Consider the following 17925-nt stretch of genomic DNA (forward strand, 5'->3'; position numbering starts at 1 on the left):
AAATAAACCAGTCACTGGGGCCTCTCCAAGAAAAAAGGTCCCCCTGTGGTTCTTTTACATGGAAACATTTAGAAAATTCCTCTAGCATTATCTGTATTTCTAGTCCAATATGACCTGATTCTACTACTGGATACCAATCTAATGTATAGATTACAATAGATTGTAAAAAAGTGTGTGTGTGTATATATATATATCTATCTATCATGTGTGTATGTATGTATATACACACACATATACACACACACATATGCACACAGCAAGGTCCATAAAGACATGGATGAGTGAGTTTGGGGTGGAGGAACTTGACTGGCCTGCACAGAGTCCTAACCTCAACCCGATAGAACACCTTTGGAATGAATTAGAGTGGATTCTGCGAGCCAGGCCTTCTCATCCAACATAAGTGTCTGACCTCACAAATGCGCTTCTGGAAGAATGGTCAAACATTCCCATAGACACACTCCTAAACCTTGTGGACGGCCTTCCCAGAAGAGCTGAATCTGTTATAGCTGCAAAGGGTGGGCCAACTCAATATTGAACCCTACGGACTAAGACTGGGATGTCAATAAAGTTCATGAGCGTGTAAAGGCAGGCGTCCCAATACAGTGTGTGTAAGTATACAGTATCTCAAAAAGTGAGTACACCCCTAACATTTTTGTAAATATTTTATTCTATCTTTTCATGTGACAACAATGAAGAAATGACACTTTGCTACAATGTAAAGTAGTGAGTGTACAGCTTGTATAACAGTGTAAATTTGCTGTCCCCTCAAAATAACTCAACACACAGCCATTAATGTCTAAGCCCCTGGCAACAAAAGTGAGTACACCCCTAAGTGAAAATGTCCAAATTGGGCCCAAAGTATCAATATTTTGTGTGGCCACCATTATTTTCCAGCACTGCCTTAACCGCCTTGGGCATGTAATTCACCAGAGCTTCACAGGTTGCCACTGGAATCCTCTTCCACTCCTCCATGATGACATCACAGAGCTGGTGGATGTTAGAGACCTTGCGCTCCTCCACCTTCCGTTTGAGGATGTCCTACAGATGCTCAATAGGGTTTAGGTCTGGAGACATGCTTGGCCAGTCCATCACCTTTACCCTCAGCTTCTTTAGCAAGGCAGTGGTCAGCTTGGAGGTGTGTTTGGGGTCGTTATTATGTTGGAATACTGCCCTGCAGCCCAGTCTCTGAAGGGAGGGGATCATGCTCTGCTTCAGTATGTCACAGTACATGTTGGCATTCATGGTTCCCTCAATGAACTGTAGCTCCCCAGTGTCGGCAGCACTCATGCAGCCCCAGACCATGACACTCCCACCACCATGCTTGACTGTAGGCAAGACACACTTGTCTTTGTACTCCTCACCTGGTTGCCGCCACACACGCTTGACACTATCTGAACCAAATAAGTTTAAGTGTCATCAGACCACAGGACATGGTTCCAGTAATCCATGTCCGTAGTCTGCTTGTCTTCAGCAAACAGTTTGCGGGCTTTCTTGTGAATCATCTTCAGAAGAGGCTTCCTTCTGGGACAACTGCCATGCAGACTAATTTGATGCAGTGTGCGGCGTATGGTCAGAGCACTGACAGGCTGACCCCCCCACCCCTTCAACCTCTGCAGCAATGCTGGCAGCACTCATACATCTATTTCTCAAAGACAACCTCTGGATATGACGCTGAGCACATGCACTCAACTTCTTTGGTAAACCATGGCGAGGCCTGTTCTGAGTGAAACCTGCCCTGTTAAACCACTGTATGGTCTTGGCCACCGTGCTGCAGCTCAGTTTCAGGGTCTTGGCAATCTTCTTATAGCCTAGGCCAGTGATGGCGAACCTTGGCTCCTCAGATGTTATGGAACTACATTTCCCATGATGCTCAACTACACTGCAGAGTGCATGAGAATCATGGGAAATGTAGTTCCAAAACATCTGGGATGCCAAGGTTCGCCATCACTGGCCTAGGCCATCTTTATGTAGAGCAACAATTCTTTTTTTTCAGATCCTCAGAGAGTTCTTTGCCATGAGGTGCCATGTTGAACCTCCAGTGACCAGTATGAGAGAGTGAGAGCGATAACACCAAATTTAACACACCTGCTCCCCATTCACACCTGAGACCTTGTAACACTAACGAGTCACATGACACCGGGGAGGGAAAATGGCTAGATGGACCCAATTTGTATATTTTCACTTAGGGGTGTACTCACTTGTTGCCAGCGGTTTAGACATTAATGGCTATGTGTTGAGTTATTTTGAGGGGACAGCAAATTTACACTGTTATACAAGCTGTTCACTCACTACTTTACATTGTAGCAAAGTGTCATTTCTTCAGTGTTGTCACATGAGAAGATAGAATAAAATATTTACATAAATGTGAGGGGTGTACTCACTTCTGTGAGATACTGTGTAGGTGTGTGTATATTATATATATATATATATATATATATTTTATTATTAATATAAAAGTGGTTACCATTGATGGGGTATGTGTACATCCAAACGTAACCATAATTCAATGTCGTCACTGCGGCTTCTCTTCCATTAAAAAAAACGAAAAAAAACACACAGGATGCACCACTGGTCTCCTCCAGGTACTCGGGGAGCTGGTAGAGATCGGTGATCTGCTCCTGCGCACAAGTACCACTAACTTCCGAAGATTGCTATGGATTAGATGCCATATTATGTGACCTTTAACCCTTTTACTGCTACAGACATGTCTCATACATCAGTGGCTGTACCCACTCAGTACTCCAGAATAACAAAAGGTGAAAACAGAATTTTAGAAAATTTCTGAATTTATTAAAACGGAAACACTGAAATTTCACATTGGAATAAGTATTCAGACCCATTGCAACCTTTGAAATTTCTCAAGTGTCTCCCATTTCTCTTGATTGTTGAGATGTTTGTGAGACAAATAGAAAAAGAAAAAAGATCAAGGGTGGTCTACCGGTATTTGCATAATCTAACAGGATTTACCAGCAAACATTGTAAAATATAAAAATTACATACATTATACAAAAAAGTTGATATATCAATTTTTTGTATAATAAAATTCATGTAATTTTTATACTATACGACGTTTGCTGGTGTATCCTGTAAGATTATACTAATACTGATAGGCCACCCTTGATCACCCACCTTCTTTTTCTATTTGTCTTCATTTCCTGGGTTGATGACCTCCTGGTATAGATTTTGATGTGACCCCCATTGTTTGCTGTTGCAGCCCCACCATATATACGAATATGTCTTTTGCTGAGATGTTAATACGCCTTGATTGAAGGCCACCTGTGGTAAAATTAAATTGATTGGACATGATTTGGAAAGGCACACGTCTGACAGCTGACAATACATACTGTATCAAAGCAAAAGCCATGAGGTCAATGGAACTGCCTGCAGAGCTCAGAGATTAAGGTTAGGCACAGATCTGGGGAAGCCTACAATTTTTTTCTGATGAACTGAAGGCTCCCAAGAGCAAAGTGGCCTCCATACTTCTTAAATGAAAGAAGTTTGGCACAACCAGGACTCTTCCATGAGCTGGTCCCCTGGGCCAAACCAAGCAATCGGGGGGGGGGGGGGGTGACCAAGAACCTAAGGGTCACTCTGAGCTCTGGAGATCCTGTGTGGAGACAGGACAAAGTTCCAAGAGGACAACCATCACTGCAGCCCTCCACCAATCTGGGGCTTTATGGCAAAGTGGCTGGACAGAAGCCTCTCCTCAGTGCAAAACACATGAAAGCCAACTTGGCGTTTGCAAAAAAGCACCTAAAGGACTATGACTGAGGAACAAGATTCTCTGGTTTGATCAAACCCAGATTGAACTGTTTGGCCTCAGTTGTAAACGTTATGTCTAGAGGAAACCAAGCACCACTCATCACCTACCCAATACCATCCCAACAGTGAAGCATGGCGGTGGCAGCACCATGCTGTGGGGGTGGGACTGGGAGACTGGGGTCAGACTTGAGGGAAAGCTAAATGGAGCAAAGAACGGAGATATCCTCAATGAAAACCTGTTCCACATTGCTCAGGGCCTCAGACTGGGCTGAAGGTTCACCTTCCAAACATGACAACGATTCTAAGCACACAGCCAAGACAACACAGGCGTGGCTTAGGGACAACTCTGTGAATGTCCTAGAGTGGTCCAGCCAGAGTCCTGACTTCAGCCCTTTTGAACTTCTCTAAAGAGACCTGAAAACGGCAGGCCACCGACAGACACTGTCCAACATGAATGAGCATGAGAGGATTCGCAAAGTGGAAAATCTCCCAATCCAGGTGTGCAAAGCTTGTGGCGTCACACCCAAAAAAGGCTTGAGGCTGTATTGGCTGCCAAAGGGGCTTAAGGTACGGAGTAACACTATAGGAGCATTTGTTGAGCATTGGAAATTTAGCCAAGTGTGAACAATCCCTAAAGGGTCAGAATACTTCGGTACATGTAAGAATTCATTTTTTTTTTTTCATAAATTGCCAAACATTTCTAAAATTATGGTTTCACTTTGTCATTATGGGGCACTGAGTGTAGATGAATGAGAGAAAAAAAAATGAATATAAACAACTGTAGCATCCGGCTGCAACATAACTTAAAAAGTGAAGGGGGTCTGAATACGCTGTAAATGCACTGCTCAAAAAAAATTATGGAACACTTTTTTGTTTAGAGTATAGCATCAAGTCAATGAAACTCCTGGGATATTTATATGTTAAGTAATTTAACAGTTAAGTAGCAGAGGGGGTTGTTAAATCGGTTTCAGCTGCTTTGGTGTTAATGAAATTAACAACAGGTGAATGGGCTAGATGGGCAACAATGAGACAACCTCCAAAACGAGAATGGTTTTACAGGTGAAGGCCACTGACATTTATTTTTCCCCTACTCATTTTTTTCTGTTTTTCTCTAGTTTTGCATTTGGCTGGGGTCAGTGTCACTACTGGTAGCATGAGGCCATACCTGGACCCCATAGAGGTTGCACAGGAAGTCCAACTCCTCCAGGATGGCACATCAATACGTGTCATTGCCAAAAGGTTTTCTGTGTCCCCCAGCACAGTCTCAAGAGCATGGAGGAGATTCCAGGAGACAGGCAGTTACTCTAGGAGAGCTGGACAGGGCCGTAGAAGGTCCTTAACCCATCAGCAGGACCGGTATCTGCTCCTTTGTGCAAGGAGGAACAGGATGAGCACTGCCAGAACCATAAAAAATTACCTCCAGCAGCTCACTGGTGTGAATGTCTCTGACCAAACAATCAGAAAAAGACTTCATGAGGGTGGCCTGAGGGCCCGACGTCCTCTAGTGGGCCCTGTGCTCACTGCCCGGCACTGTGGAGCTCAACTGGCATTTGCCATTGAACACCAGAATTGGAAGGTCCACCACTGGCACCCTGTGCTTTTCACAGATGAGAGCAGGTTCACCCTGAGCACATGTGACAGACGTGAAAGGGTCTGGAGAAGCCATTGAGAACCTTATGCTGCCTGTAACATCGTTCAGCATGACAGGTTTGGTGGTGGGTCAGTGATGGTTTAGGGAGGCATAACCATGGAGGGACGCACAGACCTCTACAGGCTACACAATGGCACCCTGACTGCCATTAGGTATCGGGATGAAATCCTTGGAACCATTGTCAGACCCTACACTGGTGCAGTGGGTCCTGGGTTCCTCCTGGTGCATGACAATGCCCGGCCTCATGTGGAGAGAGAGTATGCAGCCAGTTCCTGGAGGATGAAGGAATTGAATGGCCCCCACGCTCACCCGACCTAAATCCAATAGAACACCTCTGGGACATTATGATTCGGTCCATTCAACGTCGCCAGGTTGCACTTCAGTCTGGTTAGGCGCTCAGTGAAGCCCTGGTCCAGATCTGGGACACCATCCATCGTCTCATTAGGAGCATGCCCAGACCTTGTCAGGCATGCATACAAGCACGTGGGGGCCATACAAACTACTGAGGACCATTCTGAGGTCCTGCAATGAAATTTCAGCACCACGGACTAGCCTGCTGCATAATTTTTTTTAACTAATATTTTTGGGGTGTCTTTGAATTCAGCCTTCTGTAGTGTGAGAATTGTATTCATTTTCTAGACAGTGGTTCGAAAAAAAAAAAAATAAAATAAAAAAACAAAAAATATGTTGCAAAATGATGTATGACAGACTAATCTAGCAACTGATCTCCAATATTCCATAAGAAATCGACTGTATTTCCTTAGTTCCAGATCATAAGTTTGGATAAATGATGATACCTTAATATACTTTTTAATACAAAATAGATATACACATAAATGCAAAATAAGTCATTTTTTCACAACAAATTTATTAGAAGAATAGTGGTTTTGAAAAGTCTAGCATCCAGTGAGAACTACCATACACAACATTACAGCTGGGAATGTATTTTTTTTTCTTGTTTTTGTTTTTTTTTTTTTAAATGACATGGTCAAATAATACAATGGAACCATTAAATTTTTTTTTTTTTACACATGCACGACGACAGAATCAGCGCTTTCAACATACAATGCCAAAGAAATTTAATAAAAAGAAACCACATGGATTTTTTTTTTTTTTTTTTTTGAAAATTTAAAAGTACTTATTACATACAATAAGACATATCTTATTTAGTCCAGTCAAAATCAGAACTGCATTAAAAAAATAATTATGTAGTGCAATCAAAAAAAAAAAAAAAAAAAGAAAAAAAAATTGTGATCATAAGTGCTCTACTACATAAGACATTGATCATAGCAAGAACAAAAAAAAAAAAAAAAAAAGTTTTAAATCACACGGTACAAAAAAAAAATCTAAATAAATATAAACTACAGTACAAGAGAATATTAAATTATACAATTCTGTCAAACTGTAAACAGTATATTGAAATGAGGTCAATAGGTGTGTAGGGGGTTCCTGTTATAGTGGAAACATTTTGAATAACACAAATTATCCAATTATTACAACTTGAAAACTAAAACAAACAAAAACAAAACGGAGTCATAAAATAGCAGTTTTGTATTTGTGAACAAAAAGCCAAATCACAAATTATCCTGCTTCACATTTTAAAGTGTACCTGTTGCCCATTTTTTTGCACACTATTAACAATAGTCAACCTAACTAATCAAGAGTGGCACAGTGCTAATCTGGGGAAGTGTAAGCACAGTGGCACAGTGCTACTCTGGGGAAGTGTAAGCACAGTGGCACAGTGCTACTCTGGGGAAGTGTAACCATAGTGGATGCCGTACTACCAAGGGGAAGTGTTACCACAGTGGCACACTGCTACTCTGAGGGAGTGTTACCACAGTGACATTGTACTACTCTGCGGAACAGTCACCATAGTGGGCACCGTACTACTCTGCGGAACTGTCACCATAGTGGGCACCGTGCTACTCTGCGGAACTGTCACCATAGTGGGCACCGTGCTACTCTGCGGAACTGTCACCATAGTGGACACCGTGCTACTCTGCGGAACTGTCACCATAGTGGACACCGTGCTACTCTGCGGAACTGTCACCATAGTGGACACCGTGCTACTCTGGGGAACTGTCACCATAGTGGACACCGTGCTACTCTGGGGAACTGTCACCATAGTGGACACCGTGCTACTCTGGGGAACTGTCACCATAGTGGACACCGTGCTACTCTGGGGAACTGTCACCATAGTGGACACCGTGCTACTCTGGGGAACTGTCACCATAGTGGACACCGTGCTACTCTGGGGAAATGTTACCATAGTGGACACCGTGCTAATCTGGGGAAATGTTACCATAGTGGACACCGTGCTACTCTGGGGAAATGTTACCATAGTGGACACCGTGCTACTCTGGGGAAATGTTACCATAGTGGGCACCATGCTACTCTGGGGAAATGTTACCATAGTGGGCACCGTGCTACTCTGGGGAAATGTTACCACAGTGGACACCGTGCTACTCTGGGGAAATGTTACCATAGTGGACACCGTGCTACTCTGGGGAAATGTTACCATAGTGGACACCGTGCTACTCTGGGGAAATGTTACCATAGTGGACACCGTGCTACTCTGGGGAAATGTTACCATAGTGGACACCGTGCTACTCTGGGGAAATGTTACCATAGTGGGCACCGTGCTACTCTGGGGAAATGTTACCATAGTGGGCACCGTGCTACTCTGGGGAAATGTTACCATAGTGGACACCGTGCTACTCTGGGGAAATGTTACCATAGTGGGCACCGTGCTACTCTGGGGAAATGTTACCATAGTGGACACCGTGCTACTCTGGGGAAGTGCTACCACAGTGACAATGTACTACTCTGGGGAAGTGATAAGCAGAGAACAGATTGAGCCACAGCGCAGCCACCAGAGCACACTGGTGGCACAGGACTGGGAGGGTGTCATATGATCTGTTCCCGCTCAGCCGTCAGTTCACTATAGGCCGGGCGGGAGGCAATTAACGAAATTCTGTTCACATTTTGAGTATAAATAGAGATTCACTTCTGTACCTGGGAGTCACAGTGATGTCACTTTTCCCTGTGATTGGTCAGGCTGTATTTTGGCTCACACTACCTAATAGCTGCTACCACGGCACATGGGCAACAGGTACAACAACAGGACAATGCAGTTTACAGTGGCAGATGCAAACTTTTACAAATTGTGCCAACTAAAAACAATGCACTTCCAATTTCCCAAGTTTTTATTTTCCTTTTACCAACTGAAGTAAATATTAGTTTCTTTATTTAAAACAGGAACCCCCCCATGCGATCTGGTCAGTAGTAACCGAGTATACAGAATGCCACTCGAAGTGTCTGAGGCACTGTGTGCTGAAGAGTAAAATATGCAGCTTTTTTTTTTTTTTAATAAACCGTTTGGCTGAGTTATACCTGGATACCTGAAGTGAATTTTTTTTTAAACTTGACATTCATCAAGGATGTGCTACAAGCACGTCAAAAAAAGGAAAACAAAAAAAAAAAAAAACAGAAATAAAATTAAAAAAATACAAGTCACTGCTAAGTTTAAGAATAGAGTACAAGTACCTGAATTAAGTGAGTAGTGAGTACAGTGTCCCTGAGGGTTTTTAAGCAGTGTGTACATATGTTGAAATTCCTAAGTTTTTAACATCTCAGACTGAAAGCAACAGCAAAAGAAAAAATAATAAAGAAGCGATCCCAGACAACCCAATAAGCAGAGGATACAATTTATGCTAACAAAACTATTTTTTGTACAATTGTTTTTTTTTTTCTTCCTAGCAGCTGTAAACTGCTGTACAAATATATCCCCCACTGATCATCCTGACACATGGGAGTCTGATAAAACCTTACTTTTAAAAAATAAAACCGGGACAAACCGCCCTTCATAGAAACATTTAGATCCTGAAAGTGTTATCAGTTGTACAATCAAGCGGGCTAGAAAGGTTTCCTACCACATGCTAAGCTCTATGCTGGTAGATCGGTGATATTAGTGGTCTCTATTTCACAGGAGAAAAATACATTTGCCAAAAATGTCAACAATCCGGGATTTCTTTTTTTTTTTACCCCTCCCATCATGAGAATCAAAAGAAAAAAAAAAAAGTTACAAAAAAACATTTCTAAAAAATAATTTTCTTACAAAAGGGAATATATGAAATGTCAGTTTGGAGGGTTTATTTGAGGGTAGTGTTAAGCTCACCAACGTGAGAATTGGGCCCCATTCACACTGCTGCGACCCCATTGTCGTGCAACTTTCAGGCGGCATTAGAGTCCAAGGGACTCAAAGTCGTATCAAGGTAGGTGGTCAAATTTTGATCTGTTGATGGGCGGCCTTAGGTTTTTCTTAACTTTGATACCAGTTAAGGAATATCTTAAGGCTGGCCATAGACTGATCTTTTAAAAGGAAGCAGCTGAATTTCGATCAGTCTATGGCCGGCCTTAGATTTTCCTCAACTTTGATCGAAATTAGTTTGGTTCCTATTACCAGATCAAAATGAAGGAAAATCCAAGGCCAGCCACAGACTGGTCAAAATTCGTCTGGTTCCTTTTACTAAATCAAAGTTGAGGAAAATCTAAGGCCGGCAACAGACTGATCAAATATCAGCCGCTTCCTTTTAACAGATCAGTCTATGGCCGGCCTTAAGTTTTCCTCAACTTTGATCGAAATTCGTCTGGCTCCTTTTACTAGATCAAAATTAAGGAAAATCTAAAGTTGGCCACAGACTGATCAAATATCAGCCACTTCTTTTTAACAGATCAATCTATGGCCGGCCTTAAATTTTCCTCAACTTTGACCTGTTAAAAGGAAGCAGACGAATTTTGTTCTGTCTATGACTGGCCTTAGATTTTTTTCCTTAATTTTGATCGAAATTTACGCAGTTCTTTTTACCAGAGCAAAATTAAGGAAAATCTAAGATTGGCAACAGACTGATCGAAATTCGTCTGGTTCCTTTTACTAGATCAAAATTAAGGAAAATCTAAGGCCGGCAACAGACTTCTCGAAATTCGTCTGGCTCCTTTTACTAGATCAAAATTAAGGAAAATCTAAGGCCGGCCACAGACTGATAGAAATTAAGCCGCTTCCTTTTAACAGATCAGTCTATGGCTGGCCTTAAATTTTCCTTAACTTTGACCTGTCAAAAGAAAGCAGCCGAATTGCGATCTGTCTATGGCCAGCTTTAGATTTTCCTTTATTTTGATCAAAATTTACACGGTTCCTTTTACCAGATCAAAATTTAGTAAAATCTAGGGTCGGCAACAGACTGATTGAAATTCGCCTGGTTCCTTTAACCAGATCAAAGTTAAGGAAAATTTAAGGCCAGCCATAGACAGATCGAAATTCGTCCGGTTCCTTTTACCAGATCACAGTTAAGGAAAATTTAAGGCCGGCAACAGACTGATTGGTATTCGCCTGGTTCCTTTATTTAATCCCCCTTTTTCTCTTCAGTTCGCCTGGTTCCTTTAACCAGATCAAAGTTAAGGAAAATTTAAGGCCAGCCATAGACTGATCAAAATTCAGCGGCTTCTTTTTAACAGATCAGTCTTTGGCTGGCCTTCGATTTTCCTCAACTTTGACTTGGTAAATGGAAACGACCAAATTTCAATCAGTCTATGGCCAGCCTTAGATTTTCCTTAACACTATGTAAGCCTTCCTAAAAACAATTTGTTCAATTTATATCTAATGAGATAGATCATTGCATTTCACAGTTCTTGGAAAATTCCCTGAATGTAAAGGATGAAACCTGAAGGCAAATCTGTTGTGTGGCCATTTTTAGAATGAGCACCAAAGTTTTGCTTTGGGAGGAATATGAGGAAAATTATTATTTTCAATGAGTTGGGGTATGCACACTATCATTAAATGAAAAGGCTAAAAAGTTAAGCGATTGTTGACATACTCTTCCCCTTCCTAATTTCTTTAACTACCTGGCTCCAAAGATTGTCCAACCTTGGGATAAACTAGTGCGTTGCCCTTCGAAACCTGTCATAAATGGGTCCTCCCAAACAAGTCAACCAAGCAACTGTTGCCCGACTCCTTTTTTCAACAGACCTGATCATTTGTCACCTGGAACTCCCTTCTACGTAAAGGGCTTTCTATGGCTATAAACCTTGTTGCAATGGGACAATTTCTTGATAAGAAATGACGTACTACTATACATATCCTGCATACGTTTCTTTGGTGGCTAATTAGCGATCACAACATTTGATAAATCCATTGTGATGTTTCTCACCAGGGGGGAATAAAATACAGTTCAGCATGGCGCACAACTGGCGCCCTCTGCTGCCATAACCCATTACAGTACACTTTGAAATATCCATGACCAATCATCTTTTAGGTTTTGAAACCAAAGCTTTTTAGTGTTGTAAGAGCCAGTTCACATAGCAGCGACCCGACTTGCCGGGGCGACCTGTGAAGTCGCGGTGCGCAGCTCGCACCGCGACCTCGGAGCGGCCGGCACGGACTTCATATCAATGAAGTCAATGCAGGTCGCCCCAAAGAAGCTCAGGACCCCTTTTCTAAGTCGGAGCGACTTGTGTTGCTCCTATTAGAACGGGTCCTGTGCTAATCTATGGCAGGCGACCCGCGGCGACTTGTCAGGCGACCAGGTCGCCTGACAAGTCGCCCCAGTGTGAACCGGCTCTGAATCTCAAAAGGGTACTTTTTGTAGCATAAAAATTAGCCTACAGCATTCCAAAGTGTTACTGAAGGTCATAGTTACGGGTACATACAAATTGTAATTAGTGTTAAAAGTGCCAGTAAACAACCCCCACCACCAAGAAAAATTGCCAAGTGCTCCTCAAAAAAAAAAAATAAAAAAAATGTAAAAAGGAAATGCCTCTAACATCCTAACTTACAAAACAAACACAAATGTCAATTAAACCAGACATCAGGCTTGATTAATCTTTTTTCCTCCCTGTGCATGAGTTTCTTTTAAAAAAAAACAAAAAAAGGGGGGGGGGGGTGATATTTACCACTTAACTACAGTATAAGACGGTAGCACACTAGATGCTTCAATCTAGAAAAATCTGGATTTTTTTTTGGCAAACTGTAAGCAAATCTAGCATTGGTCCACTGCTAGAAAAATCTGTAGCCAAAAAAAATTTAAAAGTGAGAAATAAACTAGCTAAAAAAAAAACCAAGAGGATGAGCTGATGCGTCAATACTTACATGCTAGACAATTCAGTGACACAGCAATACATTCCCTCGCCTGCATATGGCTCTGTCATAAAAACGGCTTTATTGAAATTGCACTGCTCTCCCTTAAGAGGAAATTTTTTACCTTTTTTTTTTTTTTAAATTTAAAACTCCTTTTACTTGTTCTCTCAAACTAAACCTAACCTACGAGTTTAAAAATAAAGTCAACTTTGAGGTATGGGTTTTTTTTTTTTTTTCATCTGTACATAAAAATAATTCAATTTTGTGATCTTTAAAATAAAAAAAAAAAAAAAAGTGACACAGCACAGGACAAAAGAAAATATTTACAGCAGAGTTATTAAACCATTAAAACGGTTTGCTTACCAAAAAAAAAAAAAAAAAAATACAAAGAAAAAAAAAAAACAGAAAAATAGCCCATGTATTCCTGTCACATGACATTGAAAAGTATACGTTCACAAAAGGCATAGTATGCATTTTTCAAAAATGTGTACTTACAGTTCACAGATAGGATGGCAGACCTGATCTGCAATAATTATGCTTAAAAGATATGCAGCTCAAAATACACACCAAACAGCGGAGCATGGACAACTGTGTACTTGAAAAGAGGTATTTTCTTGCTTCACAATTAATTTTTTTTCATTTTTTATTTTTAACAGTAAGTCGGACTGAATAATTCAGACCATTTCTGAAAACGTTTTTTTTTTTTTCGCTATATTACTTAAAAAGCAGACTGAAAGGTAGATTGTGTTGTAGTGAGGAAAAAAAGAAAAGAAAAAAAAAAAAAAAAAAAAGCTATTAATCAAAGCAGGTCTACTATGGCTCAGAATTAAAAAGTATTTAAACCCTTTCCATAGCGAAGTTACATTGCATATTTCAGTCACACTGAATAGACCAGTGTTAAAAAAAAAAAAAAAAAAAAAATTAAAGACGCCATCTTTAGTAACTGGATAACTTCATTTACAATCCACCAGTAAAAATGTCTCACTGATGTCAAGTGACCATTTTTTTTTTTTTTTGGAGGGGAGTGTTCCACTGCTAAAAAAAATAATAATAATAATAATAATAATAATTCCTAATGCATAACCGCTTGATCTCCAAAAACTTTCTATAAAATAAAAAAAAAAGAAGAAAATATTGGATAAGAGGAACAAATCTAATCTAAAGTTCCTCCAAAAAATAACTTACAGGGCAAAGTTAGGGGGGGGGGGGGGGTCATCAAGGGTATGCAAGACAAAAAAGCAGTAGGCATGTTTAAAAATTATATTCGGGGTTAAAAAGGTGCACCTGAATCTTAAGACTGAAAATTTACAAAGTCTACAAGATAAAATATAACTTTTTTTTTCTTTTTTGAAATAAGCAGCTCTCTCTCTTTTTTAAAAAGTTTATGAAATATTTTAAGGGACCACTATCTACTGTGTCAATCATGCCTCACAAACAGTAATGGCTACTTTGTATTGCAATTAGCAATGGAAATTAGTGCTTCTAAAAAAAAAACAATTTTTTTTTACCTATGCGTCTGCAATGCAAAACAAGTGCCCTATTTTATTTTTAAATATGCTCATTTAAAAACATTACTCCTGCAAAGTAAGATTTTTTTTTTCCCTGAAAAAAGTAACATTTCAGATCTTTGTGGAATGTTCACACATTTTTTTTTTTTTAGACAACACACAATACAATCGTCAGGTCTCAAGGGTTTTTTTGTTTTTCAAACTGAGATAAATGTCTGTTTGGTTTAAAAGGAGGGGGGAAAGGGGAAGGAAAAAGTAATAAAAAAAAAAAAAAAAAGACAATCTATTTACATGTTCTAAGCCAAAAATCCAAGTACTACACGTGTTATCACTTTCCTAAAAAGCAGCATTAAAGTGCAGGCACACATTTTTTTGACATTGCTCGATTGTCATAAGCGGAGCCAGGAGACGGAATCTAAAGCCAGGAAAACATACAAAGGGCATGTCACATAGAAAGAGAAAAACATTTATAAATTATTATTAATAATAATAATAATACAGGAATTATATAGGACTGCTGAACACTTAATTTTTTTTTTTGTAGTGAGAGGTTGGAAATCCACATTTAATTGTGGTTTTTAGACTTACTTCAACTTAAGGATCATTAGGGACACCCTCCGACTCATTGCACGCTTGTGATGAGAACACTTATCTAATAAGTGCCCCCATTCAGTGGAGCATAGAAGCCCCAGAAAATTAAAACGTATTTCTACTTTTGCAGTCAAATTTAAGAAAACATCAAATATTTGCTATTTATTCCCATTCACACAGCTTGCCTAAAAAAAAAAAAAAAAATAAAACCCCAAAAAAAAAAAAAAAATAAATATATATATGTACACACACATATACTGATATATATATATATATATATATATATATATATATATATATATATATATATATATATATATATATATAAAAACACACACAAAATTACATAAATATATAAAATTATATAATATCATTTTATATATGTATGTATTTTTGTGTGTGGTTATATATATATATATATATATATATATATATATATATATATATATATATATATATATATATATATATATATATATATATATATATATATATATATATATATATATATATACACACACACAAAAATATATAAAATTATTTATAATTTTATATATTTATGTAATTTTTTGTGTGTTTATTATATATATATATATATATATATATATATATATATATATAAATAAAAACACACACAAAATTACATAAATATATAAAATTATATTTTTATATATATATATATATATATATATATATATATATATATATATATATATATATATATATATATATATAATAATTTTATATATTTTTGTGTGTGTGTGTGTGTGTATATATATATATATATATATATATATATATATATAAACACACAAAAAAATAAAAATAAAAGTATACATATACATATATACATATATACGTGTGTGTGTGTATATATATATATATATATATATATATATATATATATATATATATATATATTGATATATATATATATTTATAAATGAGTATATATGTAATACATTATATATTATAATAAATAAATGAGGGGAAGAAAATATATAATATAATTCCTTTTTTTTTCCCCCGTCATTTATTTATGTCAAATAGGTCTTACCTTTCAGATGTTTCTCAGAAAATGTCATGGCTGACTTCAACGTTTTTCTGAATGATGTCAAAAAGTGGGTCTGCCCCAAGTCTGTCCTCATTAACATATAATGCAAGAGGCCCAGCCTCTACACCTCTAACCCATTTGTTAGGACAGACCGTGTTCAGATATAATTACAACTAATAACAGTCTGGGGAGGGAATTAAAAGTCAGCAGCTACAAATACTGTACCTTCTGACTTTTAATACAAGGACACCTACCTGTTCCAGGGATCCCGCGATGTTGGCACCCCAAGCTGATTCGTCCATCGGCTCTGGGGGCAAAGGCGTACAACAATTTAAATTATGGGCACTTAGCCCGCCCATAGATGGCCCCTGCTGAACCGGCTGAGATTCAAACCATCTATGGCTGGCTTAAGTGTAATTTTTATCTGCTGCCTCCTTCCTCTGTCATCAGCATGAGTCACTTCTCACATGTTTTTGTGAAACGAAGAGATAAAAAGTTGACAGGGGAGGGAGCCCCAGCACACAGTCTGTAATTGACAGCCTCGGCTCTGTTCCTGTGTGCAGGGGGAGGTATCCCTTGCCTCTGCTCCAATCAGCTCTCAGACCTCTCCTCACTGAGCTCTGCAGAGTGTAGCTCCAGCTCTCTGTCCCCCTGCTTTTTAAAAGCTCAGACAAGCTGTGTAAATTCTGGATTTTGAACCGATGTAAAGGACTGAAGACTGCAGATGCTGCACACACACTATTTATATATATATATATATATATATATATATATATATATATATATATATATATATATATATATATATATATATATATATATATATATATATATATATATATATACACACACACACACACACACACACACATATACACACACTTTTAATTCTTTTTAAGTTATGCTATGTGAATGGCGACACCTAAATATAAGGATTTTATCCCAATTTGACTGCAAAAAAGTAAACACACTTTTTACATTTTCAAATAAGCTGGTTTTAAAAAAAACATTTCAATAACATTTGACCTCAAATTTAAACAGACAGGGACCTTAAATTTCTTTTCCCCAGTAGGCAAATTTAACAGGTTTACCTTACAGCATGGACTGCAAGTAGTCAATAATACATTTCCCTAATGCCCTCCCACCACCACAACACTTGGGATTCCAAGGTTATGCACTATTGGGGCTTGATGGTGATTGACCTCTTAGGTACAGAATACTTCACTGAAGGGATGAAGGGAGGACTGATCACTTGGAAGTATTGGGTAATTTCTATGGTGGCAGGTGAGAGGGATTCCTGATGATCCTTCTTTCAAAGTAAACTTTTTTGGACTCTCCGTTATGTGTGCACAATCTAATTTAAAGCCCATCTCCAGGAATTAGACAAAATCTACTGTTGAACTGTGGATCCATGGACTGAAGGGGTTAAATGTTCATTAGGTCTAGAGCAGTGGTCTTGAAACTGCTGCCTGGGGGTCATATTTCGCCCTTTGCTGAGCTTTATCTGGCCCTTGGGGCACTATTCCACCGGCACCAATGATGAGGCATCATTCCCTCTACTGAAACCATCAATGGGGTATTATTTCTCCCATTAATATCAATGGATGGGGCACCATTCCTCCCATAAAAACCAATGGATGGTGCACTATTCCTCCCATTAAACCAATGGATGGGGCACTATTCCTCCCATTAAACCAATGGATGGGGCACTATTCCTCCCATTAAACCAATGGATGGGGCACTATTCCTCCCATAAAAACCAATGGATGGTGCACTATTCCTCCCATTAAACCAATGGATGGGGCACTATTCCTCCCATAAAAACCAATGGATGGGTTACTATTCCTCCCATAAAAAACAATGGATGGGTTACTATTCCTCCCATAAAAACCAATGGATGGGGCAACATTCCTCCCATAAAAACCAATGGATGGGGCACTATTCCTCCCATAAAAAACAATGTATTGGGGCACTATTCCTCCCATTAAAACCAATGGATGGGGCACTATTCCTCCCATTAAAACTAATGGATTGGGGACTATTCCTCCCATAAAAACCAATGGATTGGGGACTATTCCTCCCATAAAAACCAATGGATTGGGGACTATTCCTCTCATTAAACCCAATGGATGGGGCACTATTCCTCCCATAAAAAACAATGTATTGGGGCACTATTCCTCCCATTAAAACCAATGGATGGGGCACTATTCCTCCCATTAAAACCAAT

The 17925-nt window shown here is 39.0% G+C and overlaps 1 protein-coding gene across 1 annotated transcript in view; it reads right to left on the bottom strand.

Annotated features, from left to right (window-relative positions):
* The window catches only part of LOC309564615 (uncharacterized protein), a 46378-nt gene extending 36930 nt beyond the window's left edge, over window positions 1-9448 (bottom strand). Inside the window, 2 exon segments of the mRNA XM_082269272.1 lie at window positions 8960-8966; window positions 8969-9448. Coding sequence (XP_082125398.1) covers window positions 8960-8966; window positions 8969-9017 — 56 coding nt within the window. The 5' untranslated portion in view covers window positions 9018-9448.
* Window positions 9449-17925: the final 8477 nt, after the last annotated feature.

Source organism: Pelophylax lessonae, assembly GCF_965119305.1.
Source record: "Pelophylax lessonae genome assembly, chromosome: 9".
Lineage (NCBI taxonomy): Eukaryota > Metazoa > Chordata > Amphibia > Anura > Ranidae > Pelophylax > Pelophylax lessonae.